Below are 20,540 nucleotides of genomic sequence, written 5' to 3' on the forward strand. Positions count from 1 at the left end.
GACGGCAGCAGGGGGTAGGTCACAGATGTGGCTTGGATTCTACACTGCAGTGGCTGTGGCGTAGGCTAGCAGCTGCCTGGGAACTTCCATATGCCACAGGCATGGCCGCAAAAAGAAAAAAGCAAACAAACAAACAAAAAAGAATCTGACGAAGCTGCTCAGTTCACTGCAGAGGCATGGGTTCAATCCCAGATCCAGCTTAGTAGGTTAAAAGATTGCGCATTGCTGCAGCTACAATATGGGAAGTTCCCTGGCCTGGGAACTTGCACATGCCCTGGGTGAGGCGATTAAAAAATTAAAAAACTAAAAAATAAGTGAAATAAAATAAAATGCAAACCGCTAACTATTTACAACAGCCCAGACATGAAAGCAACCTAAAATAAATGTCCATCAACAGAAGAATGGATAAAGATGTGGCATATTTATACAATGGAGTATTACTCAGACATAAAAAAGAATGAAATAATAAAAACAAATTATATGATATTGCTATGTGGAATCTTTAAAAGATACAAATGAACTTATATACAAAATAGAAATAGACCCACAGTCACAGAAAACAAATTTATGGTTACCAAAGGGGAAGGGGGAGGGGGATAAATTAGGAGTGTGAAATTAACATAAACATACTACTATATATAAAATAGATAAACAACAGTGACTTACTGTATAGCCCAGGGAACTATATTTGATATTTAGTAACAACTTGGGAAAATAATCTGAACAAAATAGGATATATGTGTGTGTGTGTGTGTGTGTGTATATATATACACACACACACATATATATAGCTAATTTTGCTGTACACTGAAACTAATACAACACTGTAAATCAACAAAAAACATTTCTTAAAGAAAATTCAAATTAATTGCTGTTTATTAGTACACTGTTGCTAAGTTTAAAAGTCCTGATAATCCTTATAGATAACTTATGTTATAGGTGTAATCCATCACTGATATGAATTTTGGGGAAAAAAAGATGGTCAAAAAACATGAATTTCTAGCTATATATAATCATTTCAATAGGAAGCAGTTAATTTGTAGAGCTCATCCAAGCATGGTTATACAAAAATATTCCAATTTAAGCCTAAGCAGCGTAATAATGCATACACTCTTTCTACATAAACAACAGTATAGGACTCAGTATGCATTTGCAATCCAATCAGAACCCCAACCATTAATCTTCTATTAATTTCTTAATTATAGTCAAGGAAAAAAAATCTAATAAGCCCAACAATCCAAGGCTTTATATTCTACTGTTATCTTCATTTCAAGGTCTTATGCTAATATGATACAGTGATATTTTTTTAAACAATGTTATTTATTTATTTATTTATTTTTTTGGCCATACCATCCTGGGCCAGGTTCAAACCCATGCCACAGCAGCAACCCAAGCTGCTGCAGTGACAATCAAGAACCTTAACCCACTGACCCATGAGAGAACAATTTATTTGCTTAACATATAAATAACTCAGTTATTTATGATTAACTGATTAGAGAATCTTTGTGTTCAAATTGATCTTGTAGATCAATCATGTGGTTCAATTACCTCTGTTTTTCAAAAATAAACCAGAGGCCTAGAAAAGCTAATGCAGAGACAAAGTACACCCAAACTCCTTCATTCACTCTTAGAACAGCCAATGCAAAGGGCTGTGAATTGTTATCCAACCTTTCCTTACGTATTGTGATAAATAAATTCTATACTATTTTGGCAGTTAAAACATTTACGTATTTACAAACTGTAATATCATTTATGAATTTTATTATAAAGATAATGAGTATATTACTTCAGTTACTAAAAATGGCCCTTTCAACTCAACTCTGACATTGTCAGGAAAAGCTGCATTACATATAAGACTTAAGAGCTCTCAGCCGAAAGTTACAAAAAATGATAGGGTTGCCTGGATCATTGAGAAATCAGTTCAAAGATAAGCAAAATGACATTACAGAAAAATTAAATTACTTACTATTTAGCTATCTGTACAAAGCTTGACACTTATGTCTTAAATTAATATAAGATTAAAATGAAACCAATCTGAAACTGCTATGGTTAAGGAAAGGTTTTTTGTTTTCAAGCTATAGGCAAATTTAGGACACTGAAGGATATTTCCAACAGTCATTTTCCCCTGTTGGTACTATCCTCATCTCATTTAGCACAAAATAATTTCTGTAATATCAATTTTTAAACAAACTACTTGTTGCTTAAATAAGAAATTAAATGGTAGAAACTACAAAGATACATAAGCTTGGAAATCACTGATCTAAGTAAAAAACAATTTTCTGGTTTTAAATTTGGAGATTAAGACTAACGTAAGTAATTTAACTGTAGCAATTGTGAGGCAGGGAAGCAAGTCACTCTCATAAGATCCTGTACTTATTAGAAAATGTGACATTATCCACAAGTGTGTTATTTTCTTATTAAAGGCTAAAACCAGATGATCATAAATTTACAGCATTAGTGAAAATAAATGGCCCTAAGTAAGAAATACACATGGTCATACCTAAATCTAGATTTTTTAAATTTTTTCTTGGTTATTGAAACAGGAGGTTTTTCAGAATAATGCAAACGTAATCTGATTTCAGTCTGACACGTCAGCCATCCAGAATCCAGAGTCTCAACACCATCTGGCAGAGCAAATATGAAGAACAGTAATTATTATACACATTTAAAAAATAATCCAGTAAGTATAATATATACTGACAATTCTAGTTCACATTAACATCTTAATACACTCAGGTTATTTATCACTGGTATTTCTCTCCAAAGTAAATATACAAGCAGTCTTAAATTTGTCATTGAAAAGGAACCTTTGGAGTTCCCATTGTGGCTCAGTGATAACAAACTTGACTAGCATCCATGAGGATGCAGGTTCAATCCCTGGCCTCATTCAGTGGGTTAAGGATATGGTGTTGCCATGAGCTATGGTGTAGGTTGCAGACTCAGCTCAGATCCCAAGTTGCTGTGGCTGAGGTATAGGCAGGCAGCTCCAGCACCCATTTGACACCTAGCCTAGGAACTTCCATGTGCCACAGGTATGCCCCTAAAAAGCCAAAAAAAGAAAAGGAAACTTTATATGGGAGGGAGCTGAATAAATGTTAACGATTAGCCAAACTTTAACAATTAAAGTAAACTAAAACATTCTGATTGAATACACTATTGAAGTACTGCAAATCTATTTCAGAAAGAACACATAGTCTAAGACAGCTTCTAACTTAGCAGCTGTTGCACTACAGATCACTATTACACTTCCAAAGCTTCACATGAGATATTCAGCTAAAACTATACCACTATCACTGGGAGTGGAGATATGAGGAGCTAAGAACCAAACTGTGAGTATATAAATATACTCTCCATTTATATTCTGCCATAGATAAATCATATGATTTAAATTCCTTGTCAAGAGGACTTAAAAAAAAATCTTTAGAAACATTAATATCATTCTCAAACATACTAGTTAAGACTAATTAAATATAATACTTTTAAATTACATTAATTCATATACCTGAAGTCACTAGCCAAATAAAAGCCAAAAGGATTAATTGATTGATTGATTGATTGATTGATTGATTTTTGCAACACCTGTGGCACATGGAGTTTCTGGGCCAGGGCCTGAATCCAAGCCCCAGCTGCAACCAGCACCACAACTGTGACAACACCAGATCCTTAACCCACTCTGCCACAGAGAGAACTCCTGATAGGACAAATTGTATTTATTTATTTATTTATTTACTTATTTATTTAGTCTTTTTAGGGCCACACTCAGAGCATATGGAGGTTACCAGGTTAGGGGTCTAATCAGAACTGTTGCTGCCAGCCTACACCAGAACCACAGCAACACCAGATCTGAGCCGCATCTGCAGCCTACACCACAGCTCATGGCAATGCCAGATCCTTAACCCACTGAGCGAGGCCAGGTATTGAAACCGCAAACTCATGGCTCCCAGTCAGATTCATTTCATCTGGCCACGGGAACTCCCTGATAGGATAAATTTTAAAGCATTCTTAGAACTAGTCTCTATTTTTGATACTGTTGTATTTTCCTTGTGCTGTTTCTAATGAAATGTGAGGCAATATCTAAGCCATATAAATGAAGTCTTTCAAAACTCAATCTCACTTACTGTGGATTCCAAATTGTCCATCATCAATAATAATTTCATTTTCTAGAATTGAAGGAAAATAGAAAACCTAGTTAAAATCCATGATGTATACAGAATGAACAATTGAGAAATCACTCATCTTAAGGGCTTTTTTAGAAATTAATTTAAAATATAAAAGCAGCCCAACATGAATAAGCATATTTATTGTAGCCCTCAATAAAGAAATCCCTTTTAAGGTGGCTATCAAACAGTAACGGTTCTTACATTCATGGTGATTATTCACAATGTTATAAGGAAAAGAAAAAAAACTCCTCGGAGAGGCACCGGGACAAACGTTATACCAACCAATGCATGAGACTGACAGGTTGCTGGATATCTCCTGGTTGATTTTTCAAACCAAATGTCTTGGCACAATTAAAATGCTTATTCTTACATAGTGCATATTCTGAACTTATCTAAAATATAATGCTCCTCAAATCCCAACTATTCTCTATAGCCAGCGAAAAGCTTTTCAAACAGCATGAACTTACCTGTATATACAGAGCTGTGAGGAACTACCAAAGAATAAGTGCTGGCACATTCCTTTCTAACAGAAATTTCAACTAAATAAGAAAAGCTGTTAAGCCCCACCCTCTGAGTAAAATACTAATTATCGTCCCTGCCACTTCCTTTCCCAGTTTACTGTAAACATAAGTCTGAAATATTTGTCAAAATAAGTGTAATACTTCCCAATAAAGATTGGTAGATTTCATACAACTCAAGTTCAGAAATTATATTTTTCCGAAAGTATAAAATAAATGTATTAAAAAGTCCAGAGGCAAAATCAACTTCTCAAAATGAGAAAACCTACTTAACTGCAAGATGATTCAAAATGCAACTTTTTTAAAATACTCAATTCCTAATATTTCCAGCCTCAGTATGGGACTCTTACAATTCTAAAGTATGCTACCATAAAAAATTTAAATATACTATAAAAAATGTATTAAAATATATAAAAAGAAAATCCAATAAAGAGGATGGAATGAGATATCTGTTTAAATGAGATTTGTCCTAGCTACAGGGTAAAGCAGAATCTCTCATTACATTCTAATCTAAGCTGGTAACTAGCAAGCCATTTATTATCTTTAAACTCTAATTTTCTCTAGAAACTAAAAGTCAATTTATAGATGAAACCAAGTGGTTAATTTAATGCATGTGAAATGAACTTCAAATTTTAATCTCAGTACGGAAAACGAAATTCAAAAATACTTGTATGAAGAGAATGCCATTTTTAGGCACAAGAAAACAAAGTTTAAACAAACAAAAACCTATCTGAATAGCAACTTTAATAGAGTCAGTAGAGTATTAGGGGGAAAATGTCTGCTACAACCAAGAAATTCGAATTCATTCATACAGCTTTATTCAAGTATTTACTAGTTTCAAAAAACCCATAAATAACTTATTCTATTATTATTCAAAGTTTAAAAATGCAAGAATCTTTGTTTTGGATTAATTCTTTCCTCAAATGTTCTCTACATTCTCTGAGCAAGTAATCAAATAGCACCACAAATGCTCAGTCAAGAAGAATGCTGTTTTTTGAAATTTTGTAACTACTCCAAATGGAAATATATACTCCACAATAAACTCTAACCCAAGAAATTAAAAATAAGAAGGCAAGCATTTCTAATAGTTTATAAAGAAAGGTAATTAAGAACTGTACACTAAGTGAAACTTGTACTACTATGCATTGACCTTAACTTTAGAATAAATATTAAATCCCACTAAGCCATTTTGCAGCATATTAGTAACTTTATGCATATGCCTCAAACAGATGCAGTTAATGCCCATACCTAAAGGGGTTATTGATCGTGGTTGTAGATGAGTCTCCCACTTGTGAACTATGACTTGACATGGACCACCGATAGTCTGCAATTTAAAAGTTAAACGTCTGCAATAATTTCTTATATCTTATTTTCTACCCATGATGCCATTAGATGTCTGTGGCCTAAGTCTTAAACTAAGTATGAAACCAAGAGATTCATCTTGTAAATATCAATATTATATGCTAATAATCAGGAATGTACCAGGTCACAAAACATAATGAGTGCTGGAAGAAAATGAGGGTGAGGCAGTCAACAAAGAAAAATGAGATGAACTGGTACATAAAACCATCTTAAATTCATTCTTAAATCTTCCTGCAATACTCCTTCTTAATCTTTAACTGGTATTCTGTCCTAAATTAAAGTTACCACCAAATATACTTTATGCTTGGTATGCTGGCAGTCAATGAGATATTACTGGATAAACTATCTCATCTTAAGTAAGAATCCAAATGCTCAGAAAAAGCCTAAACTCTGATAGTACAAATAGCAGGAACAAATACTTCAAGATCAATTATCATAAGTTACTCAAGGAACAAGCAGGCATAATAAAGCACTTCATTACATATATTTAACTTGTAAGTAGGAATCAGGAAGAATATCAGCTTCTCATATCATAGTAACTAGTGTTACTAAAGAGCACAGGAAGCCCTAAGGACACATGCATGGACAAATCTCAAGAACAAATCTGATTAAAGGGCAATGAACATCCAGTTTTACTCTTTAACACCTTAAAATTTATCAATTCATACAGTGTGACAATACCTAATACTGTCATCTGTGATCAAGTTCTCTTACTAAAAAAGAAAATAAAACTTTATGTATTGTTGATCATGTCTGCAGTGATTCAAAAGCAAGAAAAAACTACCACAAAGATTCCCTGTGTATTCTGAAAGGACTGCAGGATGAAATGCTTAATTTTTCTTTAATTAGTGGAACAACAACAAAAAAAATTGACTAATTTAACTTATGCGCCAAAACTCAGTCTCTAAATACAATTTTAAAAACAAAATTTCAAAGAGTTCCCATTGTGGCTCAGTGGTTAACGAATCCAACTAGGAACCATGAGGTTTTGGGTTCGATCCCTGGCCTTGCTCAGTGGGTTAAGGATCCAGCGTTGCCATGAGCTGTGGTGTAGGTTGCAGACACGGCTCAGATCCCGAGTTGCTATGGCATAGGCTGGCAGCTGTAGCTCCAATTTAGACCCCTAGCCTGGGAACCTCCATATGCTGCAGGTGCGGCCCCAGAAAAGACAAAAAAAAAATTTTCAAACTATAACCTGACAACATATTTTACTTTTTTTCTTCTCTAAATGTGTTCTGAAGAAATTTAGTAAAAAAAAAATAAAGAGGAGCAAAAAGAAAAATCACCTATTATCATATTACTTAGGGATAATTACAGTCAATATTTTCACATACAATCTTCAAACCCTTTTCTAGGCATATTTACTCTTAAAAGTCTACAACAGGAGTTCCCTTCGTGGCTCAGCGGTTAACGAACCCGACCAGGATCCATAAGGATTCGGGTTTGATCCCTGGACTCTCTCAGTGGGTTAAGGATCCTGCGTTGCCATGAGCTGTGGTATAGGTTGCAGACACGGCTCAGATCCCGCATTGCTGTGTCATAGGCTGACAGCTGTAGCTCCGATTAGACCCCTAGCCTGGGAACTTCCATATGCCTCAGGCGCAACCCTAAAAGAGCAAAAAAAAAAAAAAACAAAACAAAAAAACAAAAACAAAAAAAAACCTCTACAATATAACAAGCTTCTCTCTATATTACATCTTTAAATGGTAGTAAATATCTTTAACATTTTATAGAATTTCAATATTGATTTTATTTATAATGTGCCAAATGCTAAGTATATAACCAATTAAGCATATTAAGCAATTAAGACACAAGAGATAATTCAGCCACTTAACCAGATATTAAAATCTTTTTTAAAACTTGCAAAATTTGAAGTTCGAAAACTAAAATTACATTAGATATTCAATTCCTTAATCCTGAGATAATACAGGAAATACTCATTTTCTCTAGCTGAATACCTCCTTTTTATAAGGGTTGACTAATAAATTGTGAGAATGTTTTTAAAAATGTGACACTGCTTATAACAAAATATGGTGAATTACACTGAAAAACAAGGAATGTCTGATCCTACATCTTCCAGACACTGTTTGACTTTAAGCATTCTGGCTGCCATAATGGGCAGCCAGAAATAACCTATTCCCTTCTTCCGCCCCTCCCATGTCCCCTGCAGCTGCCTCAAAAAAGAAAAAAAGAAGAAAAAAAAAGAAATCCTCTTTGCTACAAAAAGGTGTAGATCCACAGTCTTATAAAAATTACTAATCAAAAGTTATCTAAAAGGGTGCAATGAACGCAACAGTAAATTTTTTTTGGCCCCACCAGCAGCATGCAGAAGCTCCCAGGAGACCAGGAATCAAACCTGTACCACCACAAGTGACCCAAGCCACTGCAACAACATTGCTGGATCCTTAACCTGTTGAGCCACCAGGGAACTCTAACAGTGGGGATTAAAAGTGGGTAGGAGAGACTTTTTGTTTTTAATTCATGTGTCAGGAATTTCACAAAGTGTTGACTGTATTATCTACACTTAATCATGTAAGAATAGCCCTGCGGATTACACATTTAGAGGCAACATATTTTAGTAGTAATTTTTAAAACTCCACCCCTATCTGTTTTAGTAACAAATCCACTAATCATGGCATAAAACTAATTAGGTTTGAACAAAATGGAATCTTGAGGAGCAGTCCAAAGAGTCAACACAACAAATGATACATAGCTGTGTCTACTAGCATTTACACTAAAAATCCATGGTTGGTACACAAAAAATTATAATACTGACAAATGAACCCAAATTTTAAATACAATGAATTTCCAAAATTGTTATGACTACTTGAAGGTCATAATGACAGCTTTCTTAAACAGTTATTGACATCACTCAGTTACATCCAGCACTGAGAGAAAGAAATAAGATGGTATAAAGTGTAGACTGGGGTTTTCATTTTTAATAAACTACCAATCAAAATTATTTCTCTTGTAGTATCACTGCTTTCAAATATCATAAAAACTGTAAATAAAAACCTTAAAATGTTCACTGCTTTTTTATACAAATTTGAAAAAGTGAAAAAAAAATGCATGTGAAAGGGGTTCTGAAGAATTTGTATCTTTGATGGCAACAGTCAGACCCACATTTATTTTTAAAAAAATCACTATTTTTAGGGAGTTCCTGTCGTGGCACAGCGGAAATGAATCTGACTAGGAATCATGATGTTGTGGGTTCGATCCCTGGCTTTCACTCAGTGGGTTAGGGATCCGGTGTTGCCATGAGCTGTGGTGTAGGTTGCAGACATGGCTTGGATCTGGCATTGCTGTGGCTGTGGTGTAAGCCAGCAGCTACAGCTCCAGTTCGACCCCTAGCCTGGAAACCTCCATATGCTGCAGGTGCAGCCCTAAAAAGCAAAAAAAAATCACTATTTAATAAGACTAGTAAGAAAAAGGTCACCTAGGAATGAGTAAGTCAAAGAAGAACAGGCCAACATACATCTCTAAGACAGTTCAAATTCGAAGCTAAGGGTATTCAGCATACAGAAGAATTTTATTATAATAAGAAGCCATTATACAAAAATGACAAGCCAGGCTATTTTGAAAATAAACAACTGTTTGCCTATCACAGATGACTGATTCTTTTGTTAAAGGATTTAAACAAAAACCAAGGGAGATTAAGAACAAAGGAAGAGTTTGTAATGAATCTATGGGTGAACGTTAACATCTATAAAAATTAAAAGCAGATGTTACTGAAAAATAAAGAGCTACTTCACTGAAATGAAGGAAAAAATTTCAAAGATGACATAATTAAAAATTGGCTAACATCTCAACAACTCCTAACTCCAGCCACAAATAAAAAGGGGTGTTTAAATTACATGTTAATTCAAAAATTATCATTGGTGAAGATGTGAAATTAATGGGTTATCTGCAGAGTCACAGTAATGTTTTCATTTCAGGAATATCTACTACCTTTGTTTGCTATGTTTAAATAAGATAATATTTGTCACAATTCAACATATTCTATTGTCACTTAATTCAACATATACTTATTCTAACCCTACAAAGTGTGAGGATATATACCTGTGAATAATTGAGAAAAATGACAAGACTCTGAACTTCTATATTAAAAGGAAAATCCCAGAAAGAGCAGATTATACAAGAAAAAAATATGACTAGATGGAAGGGACCTAAGAAATCTGTATTTCAAATTCTTCATTTTATAGATGAGAAAGCTGAATGTTGAAGGTCAAGTGACCAGATCACAAGATTTTCAGCTTAGGTTCCACACCTGCTTAGAAGACTACGTAAAATATTTGACCCAGTAAAACTAATCTTATTATTTATTTCCGTTTTTCAATGCTTTCATAATTGTTTTGCTTTCCAACCATTCTTTGTATTCATAAAATACATACTCCAATAATTTACATTATTTCATGATTCAAGCTCCCTTGGGGCTATCATTTGATAGTGCATAGGTGAGACAGTTTCTAATTATTTCTACTGAAATCTATGTTTCATTTTAAAAGCGCCACCAACTTTCACTTTAAGCTGGCATGTGGGGGGAAAAAACCCTCTAGCCATATGCATGGGATTTTATGTGGCTATTCACTCTATTCCATGAAAAACATACTTACCATGGCAGCCCCTGCATCACACGGTACATGTGTACACGATACAGAGCACCTACTTAAAGAAACACACTCACCAACATATACTGTAAACTTTTGCAAGTATTACAAGGGGAAAAACTTGTTTTTTACTGTAAGCAGACTTCTTGCCAATTTTTTGAAAAAGGCATTTTGGACTGATTTGCTGCTTTTGGTTACATTTTCAATGAAGAGAGAAAATACTATAGGTTGGCTTAATTTGACCTGTGTTGACAATAGTCTTACTTTAGGAAACTATGCCCAAAGGATCAATTATGACTTTTTTTTTGTCTCAATGCCCCCTTAAGTAAAATTTAGTTAATTTCATGTTGCAAATTTCACATACCAAGATCCTCAAATATACTTTCAAAGCCATGAGTGCTATGCTGTACATATTTATGCATAATTATTCACTGTATACACTATTCATAATGCACAACCCCTGTGCCAAATAAATGATCTTAAGTCACTGAAGTGAGACTATTGTCAAGATAAGCCAACACAATGATTAACCATAATGTAATTTAATTTTAATTACTGAGTATTGACAATATATTCTTGGAATAAGAAACGTAATAGGTGCAAAAGACAGCTGAACTGGGTTTGTCAGTTTTTTCCTTTTTTATAACGGTGGCTAAGAGACTGAGATAATAGTGGCTGCTTGCATTTTTTTTTTTTTTTTTACAAGTAACAAGTATTCAAGGATCCCAAAGAGAAATAATAATTTTTAAAAAGATCTAATCCATGTTTTGTTTCTTAGACTCCTGCCTAACCCTTGTTCACATGCAGCCCAAAGTGTGCTCAATGGTAAAATCTGAAGGAAAAGAATCCTTTCAGCAAATAAGTATCTTTAAAATAAGAAAGAATCAACTTACTTTCTTTTCTAAATATGAAAACAGTCCCAAAATAATAAAATCATTGTGAGCAAGCAGATTTAGATTTATATAATAGATACTCCAAAGGCCTTCAGAAAAGATCCTGGTCTATCAACACTACCATTGAAAAATCTAAAAGGAATGACTTCAGTTTTGATAGCTATTACAATGCAGCCACTAAGAGATGGTGGCTATGAAATAATTTTTAGAATAACTACTCGCTTAAAGCTGGCTATATACTCCTTTAAATGTATTTATACCACAGAAGAATTTTTAAAATGAAACAGAAAGAAAAACCCTTACTACTGGTTACTAACTAGTTTACAAAAGTTACATAAAATGTATACCTATCAAGAACATTTGTCATTAAAACCAACTTCATGATAAGAATATTGCAGAACAAACATACTTACTATTAGTCTTTTAAAAATTCCATTGCAGACATTGTCTGCCTCTGAAGTGGCTATTTTCTTGCTTTTTGGTACTAAAATGTTATTAATCTAGAGTTCTTTATTTGATCAAAACAAACTCATTTTACTTTTAAAATTTCCAAATTTATGTTAGTTGCTTTTGAAGAAGTTAAAAGTCTTCTAAAGAAACTGGAAATGAGATAAAGAAAACATACCTTTGGTTCTAAAAAGCACCCTTTGAAGTAGCGATACTGAACTGATACTCCTCTACTGAGTACAATGGTTGCTTTCCATAACATGCTGTAAGAAAACAAAGAATTAAAGCAGCACATCAGTATCAAACTAAAAAGCATAAAGACTTCAGAATTCACAAAATCCCTCCAGTGAGGTCTGTCACCAATACTATTTACTGACTTCTACATAAAATCTTACTCCAGGCCTAAGCAGGCACAGGGAACCCAGTGATAGAAAAGCCCCGTCTAGGAGTTCCCGTCGCGGCGCAGTGGTTAACGAATCCGACTAGGAACCATGAGGTTGCGGGTTCGATCCCTGGCCTCGCTCAGTGGGTTAACGATCCGGCGTTGCCGTGAGCTGTGGTGTAGGTTGCAGACGCGGCTCGGATCCTGCGTTGCTGTGGCTCTGGCGTAGGCCGGTGGCTACAGCTCTGATTCGACCCCTAGCCTGGGAACCTCCATATGCCGCGGGAGCGGCCCAAGAAATAGCAACAACAACAACAACAAAAGACAAAAGACAAAAAAAAAAAAAAAAAAAAAAAAAAAAAAAAAAAAAGAAAAGCCCCGTCTTCAGGGAGATCACTTGCTTATGTGGGTAGACAAACAAGCAAAAAGCATGGATAGGAAGGGCGAGCTGACCTTCCTGAGGTGACAACAAGTTTTAGAGGTAGGCCCCAAAAAGGAAGGGCTATCTGAGCTGAAACTTAAATGATGAACTATTCACACAAAGTGCCAGAAGTGGAATTCCCATTCTGGTGAAGCAGAAACGAATCTGACTAGTATCCATGAGGATGCGGGTTCTATCTCTGGCCTCGCTCAGTGGGTGGGGAATCTGGCATTGCCATGAGCCGTGGTATAGGCCGGCAGCTACTGCTCCAATTCAACCCCTAGCCAAGAACTTCTGTGTGCTGAGAGTGCGGCTCTAAAATAAAGGGGGAAGGGAGTTCCTATTTTGGCGTGGCAGAAATGAATCCAACTAGGAACCATGAGGTTGTGGGTTCGATTCCTGGCCTCAATCAGTGGGTTAAGGATCCGGCTTTGTCATGATCTATGGTGTAGGTCACAGACGTGGCTCGGATCTGGCATTGCTATGGCTCTGGCGTAGGACAGCAGCTGTAGCTCCAATTAGAACCCTAGCCTGGGAACCTCCGTATGCTGCAGGAGCAGCCCTAAAAAGACTCCCCCCAAAAAAAAGTTGGGGGGAGACTTAGAGGCATTCCAAACAAAAGGCCAGCAGTGCAAATCTCTGTCGCCTCTCATTCCCACTTAGCTAGGAAGCTACAGGGCTGCTGAGAAGCTTTGACACCAAGGCCACTTAGTTAAATCCATGTTCCCAACTGTCCCTTATTCTGGCTATTCCCCTAGCCAAGCAATTGGTATCTGTATCTTACTTGTTTCAACTGTATGTCTTCTTCTGAACTATGTAATTTTGAGACATTCTAATGCTAAGTGGTTTAGAGCCTGGACTCAACAGTGAAAGAATTCACTGTAATTCATGATCGTAACCTATTTTTAGCTTCAAATTATAGGCCAATGGTGTTCAAAGTGTGGTCCCAGGACCACAAGTATCACCAGGGAGCTTGATAGAAATGCAAATTCTCAGACCACAACTAGATCTATGGAATTAAAAACTCTGGGGGAGGGCCCAAGTAATCTATAACTGTTAAAGCCTCCAGGTGACTGATGATGAACACTTCAGTTTGAGAGCCTATGTCACAGATCATTATCCAAACATTAATTCAGTATGAAGAGCTCAGTGACTAAACAGCAACTCCAAATGTTCTTCCGTGGTACCAGATGGCTAGCTCTGCTCCCCACCTGGCTCTGCCAAGACAGACTTTAGGGCATTATTATCACTCTGACTCAATCCTGGTTCCTAACAAAATATCCACAACCAGCTGTCACCTCTGGTCCTAGCCTCAACAATAAGATTAACCTGGTAGTAATAAAATACATATGCCATGGCTCCACCCTTGGGAGACTCTGGTTTCACCAGTCTGGGGTGGAGCCTGGTCATGTGGAGCTTGATAAACTCTGGGCACATATGCTTGGTTGAGAAGCACTGCTGTAAAGCAAGGATAGCCTAATGATTGGCACATGAGCCCCGACTTCTTGACCCTGATAAGCCTTGGGATCATTTATCAACACAAAGCTCCAAGCAGAGCCTACCAACTCTGAGGTGAAATTTATTTCTCATCTCTGCTTCAAAAAACGGCAAATTTCCAGTATGATTTCATCCATAAAACAATCTGCCAGAATATGTGAAACTAGCCCCAGAAGTGCACAGTAGAATTATTGGGAAGCTTTAAAAAAGGTGTCGGGGAGTTTCCGTCATGGCTCAGTGGTTAATGAACCTGACTAGTATCCATGAGGATGCAGATTTGATCCCTGGCTTCATTCAGTGGCTTAAGGAGTCAGCATTGCCATGAGCAGACATGTAGGTGGCAGATGTGTTTGCTTTTTAGGGCCACACCTGCGGCATATAAAAGCTCCGACGCTAAGGGTCAAATCTGACCTATAGCTGCCAGCCTATACCACAGCTCACAGCTATGCCGGAACTTTAACCCACTGATCAGTGGAATCTGCACCCTCAGGGATATTTGTTGGGTTTGTTACCCCTGAACCAAATAGGAACTCATGGATTAAACTATCTAAAATCACCTAATCTCCTATTTCTCCCTGGCAGCATGGAATGTATTTGTATACTATTTAGAATCTCATCTCTCCTTTATCATCTAGACCATAAGACTTCAAAAAGGTTGTAAGAACCACCGCTTCCTTGACATCACTGATTAAATCCTAACCCCTTTACCTAGTGGCTAGGGATAGGTCAAAGATCAGTTAAATGCAGAACTGAAACTGGGATTCAGATGATCCTTTCCCCACTTCAAGGCACTAAGACATCCAAGCTAGTTTCAGTGCTGTATTTAATGTCAGTGAGCTCATTTCAATATATTAGCTAAGATATCTAAGTATGGGTTCCACTCTCTGCTACTTTTAATATTATATATGTCTCTAGAATACTATTTCATAAGCTAAAGCAAAAATTAGATCTTTTATCAAGAACATGCACTGAGGAGTTCCCATTATGGTTCAGTGATAACAAACCCAATTAGTTTCCAGGAGCAGGCAGGTTTGATCCCTGGCCCTGCTCAATGGGATAAGCAATGAGAAGTCAAAAGATGCCTTAAAAAGTTTTTTAAAATAAGAAACACCAACATTTAGAAATATGGTAGTAAGTACCAAAATAACCAGCTGATAGCCAAGAGGTGAAAATGACTATTTGAAAGTTGGAAATTGAAAAACAGGAATTTTTTTTTTTTCACAGCAAACTTTGTAAAACGATTTCACTCTTCAATTATGCATGTGTGATAACTCTAATAAAAATTAAAGAAAAATACCCAAGTATCTCAGAAACCCCCAGGTTTATAATCTGAATGTCACAATCATTCTGTAATCTTACATGTCCATGCTTACCTTTCACCTGTCTCATTCTCTGGAAGAAGAGCCACAGCATTTTGAGGATTCCAATTTCCCAAAGCATCACAGCTTCCGCATATTGCAAAAACCTCTCCTAATGAAACACAACCAGTTAAAGTGCACTAAATAAGAATGTCTCAAATTTTAGTTTCAGGAATGAAAGAGCACTCAGTTGCACTAGTTCAACCAGATGCAGAGTCCCAGGGTAGCAGAGATGGAAGAGCCTCATTCTAGAAATGCATGTGGACTCAGCTACCACATGAGCACTTATGTAATTTACTTGACCCACCTGTATAGAACCAAAGGCAGAGGAAAGGAAGGATGAACAGGGACAGACTCTTCTTATTGTACAACTACCTAGTGAGCCAACAAAGAGCACCAAGAAGACAAAGTGATCAAAACACAGTCCTGCCACTGAGACAGCTTCCAATATAAAGGGATAAACAGTAAATGCATGTTAAGTATACTAGAGAAACAGTAATTGATATTTTCTAGGAAGCCCTAAATAGTAAGTATTAACAAACTAAAGATGAAGAAAATTATCTATGGAACAGGAGCAATGTAATGACAACAAAAATCTTCAAAACAAAGATTTATGCAGTGAAAAACATAATATTCCTTACTAAAGACTATCCATACTTCACTTATGACTTCTATTCAACAGAAAACCAACATACAGCTATCACTTATATTGACTAAATTTCATATATTAGGAGTCCCCATCGTGGCTCAGCAGTTAACGAACCTGACTGGCATCCATGAGGACGCAGGTTCGATCCCTGGCCTTGCTCAGTGGGTTAAAGATCTGGTGCTGCCGTGAGCTGTGGTGTAGGTCACAGACATGGCCTGAATCCCACATTTCTGTGGCTCTGGTGTAGGCCGACAGCTACAGCTGACTGGACCCCGAGCTTGGGAAGCTCCATATGCTGCAGGATGTTGCTTTAAATAGACAAAAAAATAAAAATAAATTTCATATATTTAGCAGTCTATAACTTCTTGAATATAAGTATGTAGTTTTTAATTTATATATAAACACATCCCGAATTGCTACAATTAAAATTGATAAAGAAAAAGACACTGAATTGAACCCAAATGAACAGAATTCAAGACAAGCACTCCTCCACACTCTAAGAGTAGCTCGACTTCAAAGCTTTAGGCACTATTCTAGTAAAAGGAGACTTACAGTTGGTTTTAGCCACCTGCATGAGCATTTTCTATGCCCAGACTGTCTAACACTTAACTACAATCACAAGTGTGGTAGTTACTCAGGAACTTGCAAGGAGTTAAATGCATGTCTGTAAAAGCTAATGGCGGTTATGTACGAAGATTTCATTTTCACCAATCCTTTAAAGTAACTAGATGTTTCCCGCAATTAACTTAGGTTGTTGCTACCTTTTCTGATTAAAAAAGAAAAAAGAAAAGATAAGCACTGTTGGTAAATACAGGGCACAAATATTTATTACCAAGATCATATATGCTGCTGTGCACATGTACTGCATATGCAATGGCTCCTAGCTCAAAGTACAGATTATTATAAAATCACTGTTGTACTTCCTCTATGAAGGAGAGTCTCATTAAACTTTTTATGGAGTCAGTTACTTCTTATCCCCCACAAAACAACAGCTACTCTCTGCTCTGGAAAGAATATATATATACATATCCTACCTACATGGAAAAAGTGAAACCTGGACAATCAATGGTTACTTTCCTCCTGTAAGTGCTCATGCATTTTACCAATTTCCTTCTGCAATGTTAATGTCTCTCTGTGAGAGAAAAAAAAAAGGAAACTTTTTTACTAGAACAAACATACCTCTTTAACTGGCTTCTCTTTTTTGGCCATGTCCACAGGCCAGGGACTGAACCTTTGCCATAGCAGTGACAAGGCCAACCAGTGACTCCCAACTGACTTTCATTTATAAAGATTACAAAGACTTGAATGCTAACTAAAAGAATTTGCAAACAACACACTCATATACTCATTTTACTTGTTTCCTCTAACTCCACTCATCTCTGCACTCTCCACTTTCAGTAGGGAACACTTCCTTCTTACTTCGATGAGGAAATTAAGGTGATGAGATTTGGGGGAGGGGAGTCTACCCCCAACACCCCACTTCACATTCACCCCCATCTCCTTTCCTTCCCACCTATAGTTTCAGTTACATTTACCTCCATCACTACCTTCATTCTATTCTTTGAGGGGTTTCATTCACTTTGTCAAGCTGACCCTTCTGTGACTAATTCTATGGTCAGTTCATTTGCCTGACATGGCCAGCTCCTTCTAGCTTAAAGTACCTATACATAGGAGTTCCCTGGTGGCTCAGTAGATAAAGGATCTGGCATTGTCACTGTTGTGGTTCAGTTTTAATCCCTGGCCCAAGAACCTCCACATGCTACGGGTATAGCCAAAAATAAAAAACAAAAAACAAATTGCCTCCGTACAAAAAGTACAATATAGGTCTGCAGTTTTCTCTCCACAGAGATGGCTACACACTGGATAAGAAGTCCGTACTTGACCCAAGAGAGCCTACTCCAGCAAATGACCAACAATCTTCAACTTGTAGAATCTTATCCAGAGGTAGAGCTATACGAGATCATCTTGGCTAAGAATCTCAACTTGGACAAACACACACCAACAAAGTGATGTGATGGCTGTTTGATCAAAGATGCTAGATATATAGAATGCATCACTCATTCATTCTCTGAACACATTTTTACCCCTGCTTTGAGCTAGGCACTGAAGAAGACAAAGTCATAGAGCTTACAATCTGTCCACAAGCAAAATTACTCAAGTAATTTCATAAAATCAGTAAGAGGTACCGTAAAAAAATTCCTGGAACCTTTAATTTCACAAGGGCCTTAACCTAGTTGAATGTGGGCCGCTGGGGTAAGGAGTAAGGGGGCAGGACACACACCTAGGCAACGGAAATGATTTGAGAGTCCCAAAGGAAGAGACGAATGCAACAGATTTGAGGAACTGGCCAATATAGCCAAGTATATGAAACAAGGAAGTATACAACCCAGGTATGACATTGTTTTGACATGCTATCTTACACTAAAATTATTTCACATGCTTTAGTAAACAGCAACAAATACAATGAAGTGTAAAATATATATATTTACAAATAGGGAACAAATTTAGCCAAATATTTCATCAATATCTCACACTAGAAAAATTCTCCTCATTTTCATGCTACTTAAAAATCATAGCTGAATTATCTTTGTCCTGTGCAAAATTAAATGAACAGCTGGAAAATGTAAGAATAAGACAATTACTATTGGGAAGGTAGTTTTTTTTCTTGAGTTTATTATGCTCCAAAAACAGGTATGCCCTAAAGACGTTTCAACTAAAAATTATGCCCACTCTGGTAACAACTCCATATTTAAGATACTCCAGATAATTAAAATGCTCATTTAATTTTAAAAAAGATTTAAAGTAAAGCTTTACAATACCTGGTAAAAGAGTTCCTCTTATTTCAAAGGTAACCTGAGAAGGTGTCATTCTGATGGTTTTATTTTAGGATGTCCTGCTAGGAAGAAAAAGAAGATGTCATTTATTAGTATCTGAGAATATCAGCTCTAGATGGCTACCACCAAGAAACAAGTTAAAAAGCACAAAAACAAAACTGAATCTCAAGTGTGACCGAAAAACTTCAGAGCCTAACTTACACAGACTAAATTATTTAGGAAGTACCTAGAAAGTTTTAGGGCCTAGTGTTACAAACCTACAGAGTGTACAGACCAGAAAAACTGCAAAACAGATGTGTCCTAACTTATTTAAGTACTCAGTATTATCTTGTCACATACTTTATTTTCTAATAAGCAGCTGTTCTGCTTATTATCATTCCTGACCAGGCTCATGTTTATAGTAAAGAGAAAACAAAACTAAAAAACAACTACAGACAGAAAGCTTGCCTCAAGAAAGAATTTCTATTTTATTATTTATTTATGTATTTATTTTGCTTTTTAGGGCTGCACCCGTGGCATATGGAGGTTTCCAGGCTAGGGGTCAGATTGGAGCTGCAGCTGCCAGCCCTATGGCACAGCCACAGCAACACAGGATCCCAGCCTTGTTTGCTACCTACACCACAGCTCACTGCAATGCAGGACCCTTAAGCCATTGAACAAGGCCAGGGATCGAACACTCAACCTCATGGTTACTAGTCGGATTTGTTTCTGCTGTGCCACAACGGGAACTCCATGATTTCTATGTTAAGAAGTTCCCAATTTTAATAACAAGGAAACAATCAAAGAACTTAAGTAACATGGGGGAAGAGTGAGATGGACTAGGAATCTGGGGTTAATAAATGCAAAACTTTTGCATTTGGAAAGGATAAGTAATGAGATCCTGCTGTATAGCATTGGGAACTTTATCTAGTCACTTGCGATGGGGCATGATGGAGGATAAGGAAAAAGAATGTGTATGTAGGAGTTCCCGTTATGGCACAGCGGAAACGAATCCGACTAGGAACCATGAGGTTGCAGGTTCAATCCCTGGCTTGGATCAGTGGGTTAAGGATCTGGTGTTGCCATGAGCTGTGGTGTAGGTCACAGACATGGCTCGGATCCCACATTGCTGTAGCTGTGGTGTAGGCCAGAGCTATAGCTCTGATTGGACCCCCTAGCCTGGGAACCTCCGTATGCCACAGGTGCAGCCCTAAAAAGGAAAAAAAAAAAAAAAAAAGTATGTGTTTAAAAAAAAAAAAAAAACTTTCATAACAAACTAGTTACATTCTACAACAAGTTTGAGAATCAGCTTCTAAGTGACCTGACTGCTTGAAACAAAAACAAAAAGCAAAACCTTTTCAAGTGTTTTTTTCATTAATCATAGGATCATTATTATTCTAGTTCTGCAGAGTTGAATTTAGAGTTCTCAACTC

At 36.6% G+C, this 20,540-nt stretch overlaps 1 protein-coding gene and 1 long non-coding RNA gene across 15 annotated transcripts in view; one reads left to right on the top strand and one right to left on the bottom strand.

Annotated features, from left to right (window-relative positions):
- GPCPD1 (glycerophosphocholine phosphodiesterase 1) overlaps nt 1-20,540 on the bottom strand; it is a 162,784-nt gene that overhangs the window by 30,632 nt on the left and 111,612 nt on the right. For 3 of the 14 annotated variants that reach the window (XR_014832786.1, XM_021078049.2, XM_085004461.1), the window contains exons 2-7: nt 19,114-19,190; nt 15,661-15,757; nt 12,166-12,250; nt 5,927-6,002; nt 4,119-4,160; nt 2,501-2,624 (exon numbers count right to left, since the gene is read on the bottom strand). Coding sequence is in view for 3 of the 14 variants with exons in the window: in XM_021078049.2 (XP_020933708.1) it covers nt 2,501-2,624; nt 4,119-4,160; nt 5,927-6,002; nt 12,166-12,250; nt 15,661-15,757; nt 19,114-19,162 (473 nt within the window). In the remaining 11 variants the exon portion in view is untranslated. Of the gene's footprint in view, nt 1-2,500; nt 2,625-4,118; nt 4,161-5,926; nt 7,635-9,400; nt 12,251-15,660; nt 15,758-19,113; nt 19,633-20,540 lie in introns of all 14 variants that reach the window. The other 11 variants (XM_021078050.2, XM_085004453.1, XM_085004450.1 and 8 more) reach the window with 11 other exon arrangements.
- On the top strand, nt 73-7,174 carry LOC146395167 (uncharacterized). The gene is made up of 2 exons (XR_014832795.1): nt 73-2,906; nt 3,915-7,174. It is a non-coding gene; the product is annotated as an uncharacterized LOC146395167 (long non-coding RNA).

Source organism: Sus scrofa, chromosome 17 (assembly GCF_054392235.1).
Source record: "Sus scrofa isolate SSC_HxYL_T2T_F1_AM1 chromosome 17, Sscrofa_HxYL_maternal_Yorkshire_Landrace_v2.0, whole genome shotgun sequence".
Taxonomy (NCBI): domain Eukaryota; kingdom Metazoa; phylum Chordata; class Mammalia; order Artiodactyla; family Suidae; genus Sus; species Sus scrofa.